The 17,165-nt window shown below is 48.7% G+C and overlaps 1 protein-coding gene across 15 annotated transcripts in view; it reads right to left on the bottom strand.

Annotated features, from left to right (window-relative positions):
* Window positions 1–17,165, bottom strand: part of CLEC16A (C-type lectin domain containing 16A) — a 203,776-nt gene that overhangs the window by 162,951 nt on the left and 23,660 nt on the right. For all 15 annotated transcript variants that reach the window (XM_064592545.1, XM_054507507.2, XM_064592547.1 and 12 more), the window contains exons 5-9: window positions 16,536–16,641; window positions 14,666–14,789; window positions 11,699–11,873; window positions 9,939–9,992; window positions 6,772–6,885 (exon numbers count right to left, since the gene is read on the bottom strand). In XM_064592545.1, coding sequence (XP_064448615.1) covers window positions 6,772–6,885; window positions 9,939–9,992; window positions 11,699–11,873; window positions 14,666–14,789; window positions 16,536–16,641 — 573 coding nt within the window. The remainder of the gene's footprint in view (window positions 1–6,771; window positions 6,886–9,938; window positions 9,993–11,698; window positions 11,874–14,665; window positions 14,790–16,535; window positions 16,642–17,165) is intronic.

Raw genomic sequence — 17,165 nt, 5'->3', positions numbered from 1 at the left:
GTCCCCTGGGGTAAGGTTATGAGCATCACAGCAAGTGGTCAGTGGGCACTCAATCTCAGGACAGCCAGGAACTCTGAACTCACTGGGGAAACCCCACCGACTGGGATTTGAGTTATGCCCACCCACCTCGCTTGTGGTCTTCAGTTGGGCAGTGAGTTGATTCACACCACTCCCCTCCTGGCCCATAGTCATTAAACCGCTGGAGCTTCAAGGAGGGAAGTGAACGGAGTGGCTCTTTTCTCAACCGTGCGCAGCCCCCCAGCCTCCCGTCAGACAAAGCACCCTGAGCAAAACCAAGTTTCCCGGCTGGAGGATTCCAGCACGGGCCAAGACTGGATCTCTCTGGCTCGTTACACACAAGGCACTCAATTCCCTCATGGAGATTTGTTATTTCAAGACAACTGATGTTTACTGCAAGAGCCATGCTAAACACCCGGGACACAAAGGTTACGATGTTCCCATTCCTCCAGATCTAAGCTCCAGAACCTCCCAATGGCTTCCAAAGCACCACATGCCTCAGAGGCTTGTTCCCTCCCTGACCTCACCCTACTACACTCTGCCCTGCCGAGCTGCTCCTTCCTGTTCCTCTGACACACTAGGCACATTCCTGCCTCAGGGCCTTTGCACTGACTGTTCTTTCTGGCCAAAGTGCTCTTCCTGCAGAAATCTACATGACTCACTCGCTCACTTCCTTCACATCTATGCTCAATTGTCATCTTCCTAATGAGCCCTACCCTGGCCACTCTATGGAGAACTGCACCCCACTCAAGCCTCTTAGCGCTGCCCCCTCTCCCTTCCCTGCTTTACTACTGTTGCTTTTCTAAAGCACTAATCGCGTTTAACACACTACAATGTTTACTAATAATTTCGTTGCTCCTCTCTCTCTGAAGCTCCTAGAAGCTCTGGGAGGTCTGGGGTCTTTGTTTTGTTCCCTGCTGCACTATGGTGCCTAGAACAGTGTGTGGTACCTGTCCAATAATTATTTGTTAAATAGATGAATAAGTAATGCTGACCCGGCTTCAAGAAACCCAGAGTCCCGTTAAAAAACTCAAATGCCCACAGGGGCCAGGCGGCTGATAAAAACTAACCAAGTCCCTGGACAGAGACGCCGGAAGAAGTGGGTGCCTCATTTTTCTGTCCCCACTCCCGATTTTCCAACTTTTCACAGAAACCTGGAAGAATTGACCAATGGCTCAATGCAGACTAGGGACAGTCCCCATTCAGCACTGGCGGGGGGGGGAGGATGGAGGGGAGGATAATACCTCACACCACGGGGCAAGCAGTCTCCAGCCTTGGGGACACCCCAGCCGGGTCTGTGTCATGCTGCCCAGCAAGTGCAGAAAAGCCATCTAGGGTCCAATCCACGAATCTTCTCCACCCCCACCTCACCCCCACCTTGCCCACGCTGCTTTGCCCTGTTGGCTCTTCCAATATATGGCCATTCCAAGAACGCCTGGCCCTTCTCGGGCCCACTGAACCAGGACCGGCCTCCCTGGCCCTCAGGTGCAATCTCCCGCAGTGCTGGCTAAAGGCTATCCCCCAGTGAGCCTCCACGCTATGGGACTTCCGTCCATTGTCCAGCCCCACCTGCATAGGAGAAAGGAAGAGGTGACTGTTTCTAAGAGGTCTCTCATCCACAATAGCACCCTACTTGGTAAGTGGAAGGTGCCGCACTCTGGATTCTCTTTGATTCTGTCACATCCTCTTACGCGTGAATCAGCACCTCTGCACTCACTAGTTCTGCAGGCGACAGTGGTGACGGGAGCTACCATTCCATTCAGGGATTACGGGAGAGACCACAATGGCCCCGCAAGAAAGGGAGAATACACAATGAGCTCGCATTCTTTTGTGGGAATGTTTGTACCTGTGCCAAATTAAGGCCCTTGATTTATAGTGGTCTATTTTTCCCTTCGGTGTGCACCATCAGCCCTCTCCCAGAAGCCTCTTACCACTTTCAGGAAGAAGAACACGTGTGCTTCAGAAGCCGCACTGATTAGCCAGGGATCTCAGGTAAGGTCAGGGTCACTGAGAGATTCAGGGTAACTGTCATTCGGGCTGCAAAGGGGTCTACTCTGCGTGATGCATTCACTGCGCAGGAGGCTTGGCTGCCGTCTGATTCAAGCCTGGTTTGCAATGACAGCCCTGCAGCAGTGACCAGGGGACCCAAGCCAATGACTAGTGCTCTGCTTCTGCAAGCATGGAAGCAGAGGAGTCAGGCTGCTAGGTTCTCAGCTGCCAGCTCCACATGCTACGACCCGAAGAGTGCTCTGCTAGCAGCAGACCCAGCTCCCAGGAAAGATGGGTGTCATGCCGAGAACTGGCTGCCAACATTTTAGGTGTGCACTCACGCACTCTTTGGGATCCTCCCAGAATCATCTGGAGACCATTCCAACTGGCTGAACTGGTGCCTACAGAGGGGTGGTCGACATCCTCGTTTGGGGACAAACGAGCCTATTCTGCACCCAGGATTCTCAGTCCCCATTCTGAATTCACAGCCAGCCAACGGCAGGAACACACCTAAGCTGGTTAAGCCTTTGCACTTTCCAGAGATCGAATCTGGGGCTGGCTAAGTTGCAGGGCCAGAAATGCACAGAGCTCAGCCCACTGCCAAGAAAAGGCAACACTTAACAAATAGTGCTGTAATTGTCATCGTTGTTGCTAACACCCGGCCCTCAGTGCCTCTAGTCATAAGGCATCTCCCTAAGGGGTGCTCTCAGCGTGCCTCTACCTTAATCATCCCAAGAAGGAAGGTCCCACGTAGGGGACTCGGGGGTTGTTGTGTGGCTTCAGAAACTAAGATCATTGTAATGATAACATCTAATATTTAGGTCTTGATGTGCACTAAGCTTTAGGAGAAGCACTTTACCCTGCATGTAATCCTCTCTGCAGACCCATGCCTATTATTCTAATTGGAGAAGAGAGGAAACAGAGGCCTGGAGAGTGGACTAACTTGCCCTGGGACATACGCAGTGGGACCAGGAGCCAGGATTTGGGGGCCCTGAGCAGCCTGACTCCAGAGTCCACTCCACTAGACTGTCCCATAGGTGGGACGCAGAACAGGACCAAAAGCAATCCGCCCTAACACTCCTCCCCCAAAGCCTGCCACGGAGCAAAAAGAAGGTGGCACGTGAGAGTCAGGCTCTGAAGCTATTTCTGTTTTGAAAGTCACTAAGAACATCACAAGAGCCCTTGTGACCCGACCCCCAGTTCACGCTTCGAGTTGCTCATTCCTGCAATGAGTGCCCCTGAGCATCTCTGGCAAACCCAAGATGGCACAGGTAATGTCAGCGTCTCTCGGACGAGGCCCCCTCCACTAACGGGGCATGGGAAATCCAAAGAGGCCAGGGGTCGCGTCTTTACTATGCACCACTGCGTCTCTGCTGCGGAAACGGACTGAATGAATGCAAAACAAAGGAAACTACTCCACAGAAGCGGAGGATGAAAACAGACCCTTAAAAAAAAAAAAAAAAAGCACCTGTAGGTAACGATGCCTATCCCATAATGTCATCTATATGTTCATGTTGCAAAAAATAACGAGACGTTAGCAATTTCAGGATTAGTGTTCTCTTACTCTATTTCCCTCAACAAGAAACAGGATCTGCTCTGCATTAGAATTATAGCAAGAACTGGCCCTTAGCAGGAACCATATGATTTTAATGCACAGATGAATTTCAATTAGACATTTACCTAACCATGCTGATGTGTTTTAAATTTAACCCTAAATTACAGACTTTCCAAATAACTCTGCTCTTCCCTCTGCTTCTCTCTCTTCAATTTTGGTTTGGTTTTGTGAAAGGTCTGCTGGTAAAAATGAAGCAATACCAGTAACTTATCTACAAATTACGGGAAGGAGAAAGTAGGTTAAAAAAGATCAAGAAACTTAAAACAAGCATGATCAAACCACATCCGAGTTAGGCAGGAAACAATAGGAGACCGTTCTTGCTCAGAGGGAAGGAAGGTGAATCTGACCAGGACTACTGTCAAGCAAGTCATAAATGGGGTTCACCTCCACTCTGCCCAAGTTTCAAGTGCAGTCATCCGAACACAACAAAGTTCGATTCTGCACCCAGGGAAAGGCGATACCCGGAAGGAGAAAGCTGACACTTTCACTTGGGCTGGCAATTCCTTCCACACTCAAAACAATCTCATTTTTGGTTCAGGCATCCACTACAACGAGCAGTTGTGTGTCTATCACAATGGAGGCAGGAACTTCATCCCAAAAGGAGGCCAGCAGGAGAAAGAACAGATCTCCTAATGCTCCCTCTCATTACAGGGTTCGACCAAAGTGGGTATCCCAAGCTGAGCGGTCGCCAGGAACTTTGTGCAATTTGCTTTTGCTCAAATTGCAAACCCCAAGCGTTGAGGCCAGTATCCTGCTGTGACACTGTACTAGAGTTTTGTAAGATGTAACCACTGGAGGATGACCAGGGCAAGGGGTATGATTATTTCTCACAACTGCATGCCTATCAATCACAATGAAAAAACCTGCAAACCCCAGCACCCCAAAGATCTCTGCGTTCATCTCTCGGAATACCAAGTCAAACTTTGGCACTGAATGTCTTACAGGAAGACCTTCTGGGACAAAGCCTGAGCAGTGACCAAAGAAAGTCCAAAGGGTCTCAGCACATCCCAGCTTGCTATTAACGTAAATGCCGTATGGGTCTGTAGAGGCTGCGTGGGGAGGGAGCACATCCAATGGCAAACACATGCCCCGTCTGATGGTGGGGGCCGCCTCGGAGAAGCTTGCTGCTCGGAAACATGTGTATAATGGGGACCAGACCTGCTGACTGTTCAACGCAATCCCGAAATCTGGAGTTTTATGTGGAACTTCCTAAATGTTAAAGTTGGTCATCCATAAAATTTTCTTTTAAATACTTGGAAGACCAAACCAAACAGCTCTGAGGGCTGGACTGGACCCCTCACATACCTGATGGACACTTTCAATATATTTCCCTCCCATCCTCACCAACAGCCCTCCGGAGTTGGACCTGCTCTCCCTGTTTTCTAAATGGGGTGAAACAATGTGCGTGAAGGGAGCTGGCGGGCCTCAGCAGCTCGGACTGGAAGGCCCCATGGGTTCTGTGGAGTCAGCACACCACTGCTTGCATTCAGTCAGCAAGACAGAGTTTAAGAAAGTTGCAGAGAAATGTCTCCAGCTCCATAAACACGAAGTCAGTTCCACGTGTGCTCATCTATGGTGTCCTGGCATGGGCCCCGAGGGGAGTCCTTCCCGGTTCAGTATTCGTCACCCTGTCGCCTCTAGGTTACATCCTCTCGCCAAAAGCTACTCCTTCCCTTTAGAGCACTTCTAAGACTTGCGATAGTACATTTGTTTGTCTATTTGATCAACATCAGTCTCTCCTACTGGACTATAAAGCTCCAACAAGACAGACTATTTAGGATTTTGTATATCCGCAGAGTTAGCACAGTGCCTGATCTAAAGAAAGGGCTTAATAAACACTTGTTGAATGAATCAAAGAAGGGATAGGCCAGACAGAGGCCATGAAAGGGCCCCATTCAACTCAGCTGAACTAATGCCACCACCAACAAGGCCAGAAAGTTTCTGGGAACCTTTTCAGAGGCTCTATGACTCCCTTCAACAGCCAAATGGCCCAGCCAAGCCACCATACACCAGAAAAACCAGCAGGGCAGGGACTCCTGTCACTGCATTCCGGGCGGTCTTGGCCTTTCGCACTACAGGATCACACTCCACCCACCTGCTAGCTCAGGTATGGCAACAGAGTCGACTGCCCAAGGGCAAACCTAGCCCTGTTGCCTTTGTGCCTATTGCCTGAGAAACCGGTTGCAGAGACAGAGTGCTCCCCAAACAGCCTCTGTGTGAAACACTGTGCTCATCTCAGATACATATGCCAAGCCCAAGCTGCAACAGATACGAGGAGACAAGGTGCCCGCCAGAGCTGCTTAAAGCTGCTGCAAGCAGAGGGAACCTGGGGCAAGGGCCTTCCCGGGTGCAGGTACGGTGAAGTCACAGGGACAAAGGCAGAAACACAGAGCATGCTGGGGAAAAAGCAAGCTGGACCGGTACCAAGGAAGCCTGGAGTTCAGGACACAGGAGCAGGATGGTAGGAGGGAAGACAGGCAAGAGACACAGGGGCCAAGCTGGGAAAACCTGGGAAGAAATCATAACACCAGTCTCGGGAGTCTTCCCTTAGCAGAGTGCAAAATGCACAAACATGCACAAACCACAGATGTGCTCTGTTTAGGCCACAGCTGGGTCATCGTTTAAAACTCGGGAGTGTTTGCATCCAAATGGAGATTTCCAGCTTCTCTGGAAATATGAGGAAACCAGGAACTACTGCATCCATATTCCTGCAGAACTGACAAAGGATGCATATGCTCTCCAATTTGCCACAGTCCCCACCCTTCCCTACTACTCTCTCATGGGGGTCCACATCATGCATAGATGTTCTCTGTCCAGCCTCTGTAGGTATTTGTGCCTTAGATAAGTATTCTCTCATTCCGTCCCAGTAACAGTGTCTCACAGATACATAACCTGGGGCCCAGAGCAGTACAATTTCCTGTTCAATAACATACGATCAATCAGATCCACTCAGTACCCAACCCAGGTTTTCCTGGGTACACATTTCAAGACTCTGATTAGGTTCCTTGAATCCCAGACCAGCTTACACATCATCATTGCTATAGAGGTAGAATGTTGCGGTTTCTGGTTTTAGAGAAACACACACATGAGCAAACTGAGCAGCGGCTTCTTATCAAGGTCTAGGAACAGTCCCAACACTAATGACTTACACAACTTCTCTGAACATCCTGTTCGGTCTTAGCGTACATCTCAGAAAGATCACCATTCAGAATGACTTCAGCTAACGAGTTCACCAGGGGTGCGTGATGTATAATTAGGAAGACCTGGTGAGAAAGAAGACATCGGATTTGCATTAAAGGCTGCAATCTCTCCACCTCTCCCTTTCTGGATCAGAAACAACTAGGTTGGGCTACTTAGGCCCTGTGTTGAGCAGCATTCCCCATGAAGCAAAATCCAAAGAATGGGTCCCATTTAGGAGAAGCCAGTGATGCCGCTCTCCATCCAGGGTCGGCCCCTCCTTCATTCAGACTGTTGCCTATTTGGCTGGCTGCTCCCCAGCGGAAGGAAGTGCATTAAAGCAAGACTGTCCCTCATGGCTGGGGGAAGCCAAATCCGGCTGATGTGGAACAACGTGGGAAAGCAGCAGCCAAACCAGCACACTCCTTCCTCTCCACAGGCATTTTAGTGTCAAATTTGATTATACTAAGACTGGAAGGCACAGGCCCAGCATTTCAGTTAGACGGGAAGAAGGGGCCGGCGAGTCTTGTTCCAATCAAGGACTTGGCAGAGGGTTGGCTACCCAGAGATTCCATCGCTGGAATGAGCTCTGACCCCTGCGGTGGGTTTCAGCACACCAAGATTTCATGGCAGTGATGGGAGGTGTGGACGCTGTGGGGAAGGAAGGCCACACGAGCCAGAGTCGGGCCTAGTTGTACCAGCATGCAAAATCAGAAGGCGCTGCGCTGTCTGGGATGGCCCTGCTACCCCACCCTGTTGCCCAATGCTCAAAAGAACAGCTTTGGGAATCAGGGTATTCAAAGCTGCCTCTGCGAAGCTGGCTCAGACACACCTGCTACTTTGTTTTAAAATATAAAGACGAGGGGTGCCTGGGTGGCTCAGTTGGTTAAGCAACTGCCTTCAGCTCAGATCATGATCCCAGGGTCCTGGGATCGAGTCCCGCATCGGGCTCCCTGCTCGGCGGGGAGTCTGCTTCTCCCTCTGACCCTCCCCCCCTCATGTGCTCTCTCTCTCATTCTCGCTCTCTCAAATAAATAAATAAAATCTTTAAAAAAAATAAAAATAAAATAAAATATAAAGACGATGCCAGTGGTGTAGCACAGCTTGGGACACACCCACCATTTATACAGAAAAAGGGTGTGTGTGCACATTTGCATTTGCTTACATACACATGGAACAGGATTTCTAAACCCTGGCATTATTATGCGGCCATAATTCCTTATTGCGGGGGGGGGGGGGGTGTCTGTGCATTGTGGGATGTTTGGCAGCATCTCTGGCCTCTACCCAAACAAACATGTCTCCAGATGTTGCCAAACATCCCGGCGGAGGGGGTGGGGGCAAAATCACCCCCAGTTAAGAACCCTCTGCAGGCAACGTCTCTGGAAGGGCACAGGAAAACCCTGTAACTATACTTGTCTCTGGGGACAGAAATCAGGCAATGCAAAAGTAGAAAGGAAACTTGGTTTTCACCTGTTGAACTTTTTAACTTAAAAAATTTATTAAAAACATAAACATTGTTAAAAAAAAAAAAAAAAAGAAGAAGAAGAAGCTGAGCCAGACACTGAAATACTCCTGCATCCAGGCAATGGGACCTGGTGCATGGGGGACGGGAGTAAGAGGGAGATTTCTAGAACGACAGCATCCCCGGTCACACTAAATTAGCATCGTTAACATGAATTTTCTTAGGTTTTATAGCTGTGCTCATTACATAATTTGTAAGGGTGCTTTGACGGAGGAACAAAAGATACGAGATTTCTACCTGATTCGAGGTTTTCACACATTTTGGGCATCAATATGAAAAAGCTAATTGACAACGCAGGGGAGGATGGGCCCTGTGGCTCCAGCTGAGGATGCCAAATCGCATGCTATGCTTTTTGTGAGATACTGAGACAAGTTATTTGGTGCTTGAGCTGCTAGTCCTTCTCTAAGAAAACAGGAGCAAAGGGGTTCTCAGAGAAAGGGCGTGGTCTGACCCCATGCTCCTGAGAGGAGACTGCCCATGCAATGCTCCAACAGCTACAGGGTCCTGGGCGTGCTTTCCACGGGATTCCTGTGGCTGAGCATCTGGCTGCTCAGGTCCTGCCAGACTCCCAGAATCCCAAGCAGGAGGCTCGGGCAGATTTGTAATGAGGTGGCAGAAAAGGGTGCCAGGAGAGGCTGGGGTTTGCACGGAGCTCCATTGCACAGAGGGGCATTCAGAAGGAGTGGGAACTGGTGCAGAGCTCCGGGCAAACAAAGCCCCCAGGACAAGACTCTGAGGGGGGAGAAAGGAGCAGGCTGCGTGTGGACCCCGACTGGCTTAGCCACCAGGGGAGGCCGGGTCTGCAACTCTTCTCAGCCCTGCCTCAATCTCCAAATGGCCCAGGGACCAAGGGCAGAAGGCCTTGGTTCTCTCGGCAAAGCCAATAAATACCTACGCCACTGCAGAAGTGGGAACAGAACTCTGGTCAAACGTTTGACTACTTGACAGTCTAATGAGATGGACTGAAAGTCTGGACTGCTTGTAATAAAAAATATTTTTAAAGTTATGTAACTGGGTCACCATGGAGTTTTTCCCTTCTTGTAAATATTACATAATTACGAGAAGGAAACACACTTGTTTAAGGAGGGGGAGGCAGACAAACTGGCTCAAGACACAAATCTGGGAATGGAGGCTCCTACAAGATACCTTCCAGAAGGTGATCTGGGAACTACAACCACGACAAAAGTCTTTAAAAATAGCCTCATTAGTCGAAGTTTGTTAAACCAAGGCTGCTGCAGGGACATACACACACACAGTGGGTCCTGCAGTTTGGGGCTTATTTCAAAATGCCGTGAATAGGACCCATGCCGTCCACATTTCCACAGTATTTAGAACACTCCTTGGTTGTTTGAAAACCTCAGTCCCCATGGTAAAAACCAAGCACATAAGTGCCAGGTTTGATTTACTTCTCATTTTTCTTTCAATTTCTACCCACTACCATGAACAAGATACCAGCCCCTCTACTCCGTGTCTGAAAAATAGAGACCCTCCCCTTCCTTTTATTGTTGTTTTACTTCAAGATGGGGGATCCCGCAGAAGGAAGACAGGGCGATGTGGCCTGGTCCTCCAAAGGACCCCCAAATGTGGTTGGGGAAGCGGGCAAATGATGAACCATACCTGCGACAGGAGATAGAGAGAAACTGGCAGGCTGATCTTCGGGCGTTCTCCTCCCTAGTGAGGGTTAGGGGAAAGAGACATAGAGAAGTCCAGGTCACACACGTGAGCAGCACAAAATACATGAAGCCAAAAGCCACCTGTCTGAAGGTGAGGCAGCCTGTTCCCCACGTCCCCCACGCCCCCAAGGCTGTTCTTTCCTGGTACTAGTTAAAAGTCCACTCTGCAAAATAAATTCACAATCTAATCCCATCCAATACTATTCTCCAGGCCTCTGTTTTTCCACCTGAGAAATCCTTCACCATTAGTCACGGATTAGAAGCTGGGTCCAAGAGAAGAACTAGCTCCTTAAATTACCAGGAATGTGAATTTCCCCCAGCTGGGGCACCGAGCCCACTGCCCCACAGGAGAGGCCTCTTTTCAGGAAGAGCTTTCGAAATGGGACAAGGAGGGGTTGGGGCACTCTGGCCTTGGAAAAGTCCCTCGTTTGTACTGAACTTCAATGTGCTCCATCCTACATCAACCCTGTGAGGATCTTCAAGACCCTGCTTTGGTTCAGGTAGGTTAGCTGCCTTGGCCAAGGCCACAGAGTGAGGAAAGGGAAGAAGCAGAATTTGAACCCAGGTCTGAAAACTCCAAGTCCCATGCTTTCTCTGCCTCCCAGAGCTGCCTCTGATAGATCTAGTTACGGCTGCAATTTTCTTCTATTTACTGGTTTTTAGAAAGAATCTCCATGTTCCATCTCCAAAAAGAAAGCTACAACCCACTGGGGCACATCCGTAGAGGCTAGAGCCCCTGCACAGTAACCAACTGGCTCCATCCTGCCTCCTGCTGAGGTCTCTGCCCCTTTACTCTGGGAAGGACTGGGCAGAAATTCTCATGATAGGATCTGAGAACGGCCAGCTCAAAGCCACCTGGGGGACAGGTTAAAGATGCAGACTGCGGGTCCACTACAGATCCACGGAGCCAGAATCTGAGATGGAGAGTGGGCCCCCGAGGACGTGCATTTCAATACCCACACAGGATTCTGAGCCTAACTGTGGACAGTCACTGCTCTGGGATCTTTTCCGAAGTGCACTCCAACCCTTCCCATCCATTCTGTGCAAGTTCTGTAGCTGACTGGATCTTCTGCAAATCAAGTCACTCTGGCGACTATCAGAAAAAGTTACCAGGGGCGCCTGGATGGCTCAGTTGGTTAAGCGACTGCCTTCAGCTCAGGTCATGATCCCAGGGTCCTGGGATTGAGTCCCACATCGGGCTCCCTGCTCTGCGGGGAGCCTGCTTCTCCCTCTCCCACTCCCCCTGCTTGTGTTCCCTCTCTCGCTGTCTCTCTGTGTCAAATAAATAAATAAAATCTTTAAAAAAAAAAAAAGAAAAAGAAAAAGTTACCAGGAATGAGAATACCTCAAGAGTAGGATGCACAGAAACCAAAAACCTAAATTCATAGAGGTTTCCTGTTTCCTTCTGGTGTCCTGTTCTTTTCCCATTCACTTTTATAGCTGCCCCCCGCAAAACACACACACACACACACACACACTCCCTCCCTCCCTCCCTCTCAGCCTTCCCTCTCTCCACCTACCCCTCCTCCCCCAGGAAATAAAAGGAAAGGAAAAGAAAACCAGTGTGCTTTTGAAAGGCATCTCTCTCAGGCTCGAAGCCCTGGTCCCTTGCAAAGCTTGGTCCTCTTCAAGGGGACTGTTCTTCCCCCTTCTGAAGACTGCCTTCAGCCCGCAGGCATGGTGGGCCCAGGCCCCCAAACCCACCTTGTCCTGGTTCTCCAGTGAGTACACGTAGAGGGGCAGGAAGAGCCTGTTGAGCAGATGGTCTGTGAGCACATCGTTGAGGAACTCACAGTTGATGATCAGAATGTCATTGAGATAGTGCAGGTGGTCCAGGTGCTCGGCCACCAGGTCACTCAGTTTCCCCCGATTCCGGTGTCTGCCAAGAAAAAGGACAGCCTTAGCCTGGAAGCCAAAGCACAGAGCCTTTGGGCCTTGGCCTAGGACTTGGGTCAGATGGAATGTTTCATTCATACAACAAATATTCACACAACAAACAGGCTCAAGGGACACTTACACTGGCCCTACTGCTGGCATACACAAAGGGAAAATGGGCAGGTGTACCGCAATCCATTGTAGGGGACTCCTGGGGTACCCCCTACCCTCTGGGGGCCTCACTACAACTCCCCCACCCCCACCACCACAGCCCAAAACAAAATGGGTAAATAAAGCAAAACCCAGCTCCCTTAGCAAGCCATTCCACAAGAGTAGCCGCTAGTCAATGTGGCAAGATCCCCCGCCTCCCAAGATAAGGAGTATTAATGGAGCAATAAATCCTTGCTAATTAAAATGCTCCAGAGGAGTTCCAAAAAGAAAAGCAGTCCTCAGCAACCACATCCAACTCCCTGGCCCTGACCATATGGGGGGCACAGTGCAAGGAGGTGACACTCGACCCCAGGCCCAGAGGTCTCTGTCTCCTTCCAGTAAAGCAACAAGCCTGCTGCTTGGGCCCCATGGGTCATCAGTCTTACACTTGCCAAGGACTGAACCCCCAAAACAGCTAGTGGTACACTTTCACTACCCCCAAAGTGGATCTGTTGCAAGGAGCAATGTAGCTGTGGTAAGACATTTTGTTTGTATTATAATTATTACTCAAGTAATAGATGGTCATTTCAGAAGACGGGAAATTGAAGAAGAAAAAGCAAAAGACATCAAGGTCTCCTGTAGTCCAACCACTAAGCGATAACATTTTGGGACTTGCGACCCTACAGTCTGTTTTCCTATTCCCATTTCTATGTCCCTTTATAATCACATCTAAATGCAGGTATTATGTATCTATCCATCTAACCATACGTGCCTTAAAAAAAAAAAAAAGTAAAAATAGGATTGATGTTTCTTTCACATAATTTTTAATAATTCTTATTGTACTCTAATAAGCTATTTAACAAATATACATAGCAAATACATGTTGTAAAGGCTAACAGTATGAGGAGTACCTATGGGCCCACCATCCAGCCGAGACTTAGAACATTTATTTACTATGTTTTGCAACCTTTTCTCCCATTTAATAAGATACTGTGGGAATTTTTCTTCAGCAAGATAGTTAACACACTTCACTTTTTAAACCTTTAGTTTAAAAAAATATATGCAGATGGGTTTAAAAGTTAAAGGGTATTGATAAGCTGATGATAAAATACAGCAGCTCTGGCCCAGTCTCTCCAGAGAAGGCAGGTTTTAACTTTCGAGTTGTTTCCGTGGATAGTTCTCCCCACACCTCTAGAAAATCTTCAAGGTCATCTATTTTGAGCCATTTTAGATATCGTGTAATGACCTCCTGGCATGACGGAACCCTTATCGTTCCCTCCGCCCCTCCCCCTCAGGTCATCAACAAGTGGTGTTGACATCATCAGGACCATTCACCGTAGGGCCACACAGAGGATGAGTTGTCCACTTCCTTCCTGGAATAACTTTTTGTCTTTTCTGGAATCAAGTGCCACATTATGTGTCACATCCATAACTACTCATCTCCATAAAGGTCCTGGTTTTCCCAAATGCCCTGTCGGATCTGCCACCCACCTATGCCCACTTCTTTCCCAGTACTGGGGCTTATATTCTATGGCTTGAGCCCTGTCCCCCAAGAGACCTCCTTCCTGGATCCCCTTATCGTCCCGAGCCCGCCTAGGTGAGCCTCTCTCCAGGGCTCCGCTAAGCTGTCACTCTGGGGCAGTAGTTCTCCACAGATGGCGATTTTGCCTCAAAGGAGACATCTGGCAATGTCTGGGGATGTTTTTGGTTGAAACAACTAGAAAAGGGGCACTGCTGGCATCTTGTGGGTGGAGACCAGGGATGCTGCCAAACATCCTACAGTGCACAGGACGGCCCCCCAGAACCCAGAATTCCCTAGTTCCAAAGATCAATAGTACTGACTTGGAGGAATCTTGCTCTGGGACTTGTATTCATCATTCTGGGCCCAAATCACCATCTTAATCTGTTGTTTTGTTTGTTTGTTTTTAACTGATTTACAGAGATATAATTCCCATCCCATTCCCTTCTCCCATTTCAAGTGTACAATTTAATGGTTGTTAGTACATTTGCAGAGTTGTCCAACTGTCCTCCCGATCCACTTTAGAACATTTTTAACCCCTCCTCCCAAAACAGCCCTATAATCCCATTTCCCCTCAACACACCCCCTCCTCCATCTTGGGAAACCACTAGTCTATGCTCAGTCTCTCCAGACCTGCCTGTTCTGGGCATTTCGTATCAATGGGGTCACACAGAGTGTGGTCCTTTGCATCTGGCTTCCTTCACTGAGCATCATGCTCTCAAGGTCCAAGCATGGCATGCCATGTGTGAGCACTTCCTTTCCTTTTACTGCCCAGTATTATCCCACTGTATGCAAACGCCCCATTTTGTTTATCTGCTCACCAGGTGGCGGATCATCTTGCTCTTCTTACCAGCTGCCTGGCACCTCATGTATGGGTGCGCTGATTTTAGTGACCCTCTTCCCTTCTAGGAGGTATGAGAGTTGTTTCTAACTTTCCACAGTTATAAAAAGTGGAAGGTGGGTGGAACCTTTCAGAGGATAGAAGTCCACATTCTGCCGACACACAGGTGGGGAAGTTTCGTGCTAGTGTTTTATTTTCCCTCAATGAAAATGGAATTCTCCCCTAACTACTCTCTCTGCCTGGGAAGCACCCGCCCCCAACTGCCCCCCGCAAGGCGGTCACTTACTCCTCATCAGTCTGCACACAATTATCAAGTTCGATCACGTGGCTCCCAATGAACCAGACCAAATTGGAGAAGTAAGGAACAGCGGTTTTATCTCTGATATAGTGCAGCATGGCCTGGTTATCCACTGAGAAAATTCACAAAAGAAGAAGAAGAAAAAAAGTCAAGCTACCAAAAATAACTGGGGGCGATTAAAAAAAAAAAAAAAACCACAATGAAAAAGCTCTCTGCTATAATCTGAACTTTTTCTGTCTTTCCTGGGAATACTAGAAAAATGGTTATCTTATTCATGAAACCATACACATCAAGGCAGTTCTTATGCTATTTTTATAGTTAATAAAATGAATTAATTGGGCTAAACATTAATAGTGCAATCAGAAAGCCTACTTCTCAGCAATGCATTTAGCTTGACTACAATGGAAACCATGCCATTATTAGGCAAGTTTCTTGTATATTACATGTAAGGATAAGTTAAGAAAGCAGAAAACCAGAAGTTAATAACTTACATGACACTGGAATAAGGAACACGGGAATCGTCATTGAAGGAAAGGCAAAAAACAGACAACAGTTAACAGGGTTAGGAACTGGGATGGTGAGACAGTTGCTCAGAGGGACGGAGGGCTAGGGCAGGAGGCATCTAAAGATATGGGCTGGAAGAGAACAAGAGAGAGGAGAGAGCAGGGGCGGCAGAACTAGGCCTCAGACCAGGGCACAAACTCAGCAGCTTGCTGGGTGGGCTGGTGACTCAGTGAGTGAGGCTGGGAGACCCAGCCTGTGAACTAGGGAGCCCGGGCCTCAACCCCAGGGAGAGGCACTGCTTCTCAGTGCCCACTCACCACTGCCCTACAAGACTGTGGGCCCAGAGCAGCCAAGTCTCTACTTTCAAGTCAGAAAAACACAGAGTGACCCAAGATCTCCCCTGTGTTTAAATACTGGCAACTATGTATCTTTTCAAGGAATACCTAAGCCAATCAAAACACGTCTGAGGGCTGGATCCAGCTCTCCGACTCTCCATTTGGGACCCTGGAGGGGGGACCCACCCAGCTCTTAGGCTCTTCAATTTAGAGCAATCCCACAATGAGGCTGGAGTGAGTCCCTGAGGAGCTCCTCCCACCCCCAATTAGGGGTCATCTCAAGTAATAACATCATAACTCAAAACTCGTGAAGGTCAAAGCCCTTTAGTCCTTGAGAATATGGAGTACCAGCTCCAGTGTGGTGACTCCAGGGCGAATAATCCCAGTGTCAGGCAGAGAAGATGTGCCCTCAGGGGGCAGTTCCAGGCGAGGAAACTTGTGTCCAGCCAGACTTTGTGCCAAGGCGGGCAGGAACCCGTGGAAGGGCTTTCTCCCAGAGGCGATGTTTTGGGCATTAAGTACATCTTGACAAAAGGCAAATTTGTTGGGCTTTACAGTCAGTTGAGAATACAATGCTGCCCCCTGCCGTTTGTGACATCAAATGCTTCTATACATTATTCAAAGATCCCATAACCCCAGGCTGTACTTTAAGTACAGTTTACAGCCTGAAACACAAAAATGTAAATATAACATTCAAAAGACAACTCCGCTTTATCTAAGTATCACATGGCTGCTTGGAGTCCCACACGTGCCTTTCTTAGGATGTTACTACTACCGTGTGTCTGTACGGAGACTTCAACATATAGAACTGAGCGCACGCGAGAGAAGTGGCACAAAACTTCACACAAGGGGCCTGTTAAATGTTCCATGACTACGAGCCTTTCATGAGACATGCAACCCCAGCTGTCATACAGGAGCCCCCTGTCCCCACCGGAGAGCTGTGTATACAGACTCAAGAGAGCAAGCCCCAGCCGTCAGGTTAGAAATCAGACAAGGCCTGAGTGCCTAGGGAAGCTTACCTTTGTAGACGTTCAAAGTTATGGTTCTTACAGCAATTCTAACCATGCTTTCAGGGTGATTGAAAAACTTGATGGCTTCTGTGTACAGGGCAAAGTCATTAGTGTGCTAAAACAAAAGAAGTACCGAAAACGAGTTACAAACCCATAGGGCAGGCCTCCTCCCACCCAGCTTTCCGAATCGTATCAAACAACCATAAAAGCGGAAAAAACCATTATCCCCCATGAAACTCAAGCCAGTGGTTCATTCCCAGTGGGGAATGTGGGAAGGAATGGGGAGGCGAGACCGTCCCAGAACAAATAGAAAAGGGTCCCGACAATGCCAGACCTGGGCTTGTGATCTGTCTTACCACTTCGCAGCTGCCTGCTATAATATTCCTAAGCCTCTGTGCCTTCGTCTATAAAATGGGGATCACAACTCCCACTTCGCAGCTGCTAGGAGTCACTGAGGTGATTTCAGGGGCCGGGGCCTACCACCGGACCTCCCACCTAACAAGCATCAGCAGTGAGGCCGATCGTTACTCTCAGAGGCCACTTCAACTAATGAAAGGCAAGTGTGAAGTTTTACAGCATTCTCTTCTGGCTAGGACACATTTCTCTACTTAGAAATACTAAAAGTAGACACATTGCCAT

Source organism: Mirounga angustirostris, unplaced genomic scaffold (assembly GCF_029215605.1).
Source record: "Mirounga angustirostris isolate CCGP_5_RB_7025 unplaced genomic scaffold, mMirAng1.0.hap1 SCAF_5, whole genome shotgun sequence".
NCBI lineage: Eukaryota > Metazoa > Chordata > Mammalia > Carnivora > Phocidae > Mirounga > Mirounga angustirostris.
Note: the sequence above shows the minus strand (reverse complement) of the source record. Positions and strands in the feature narration are given on the sequence as shown.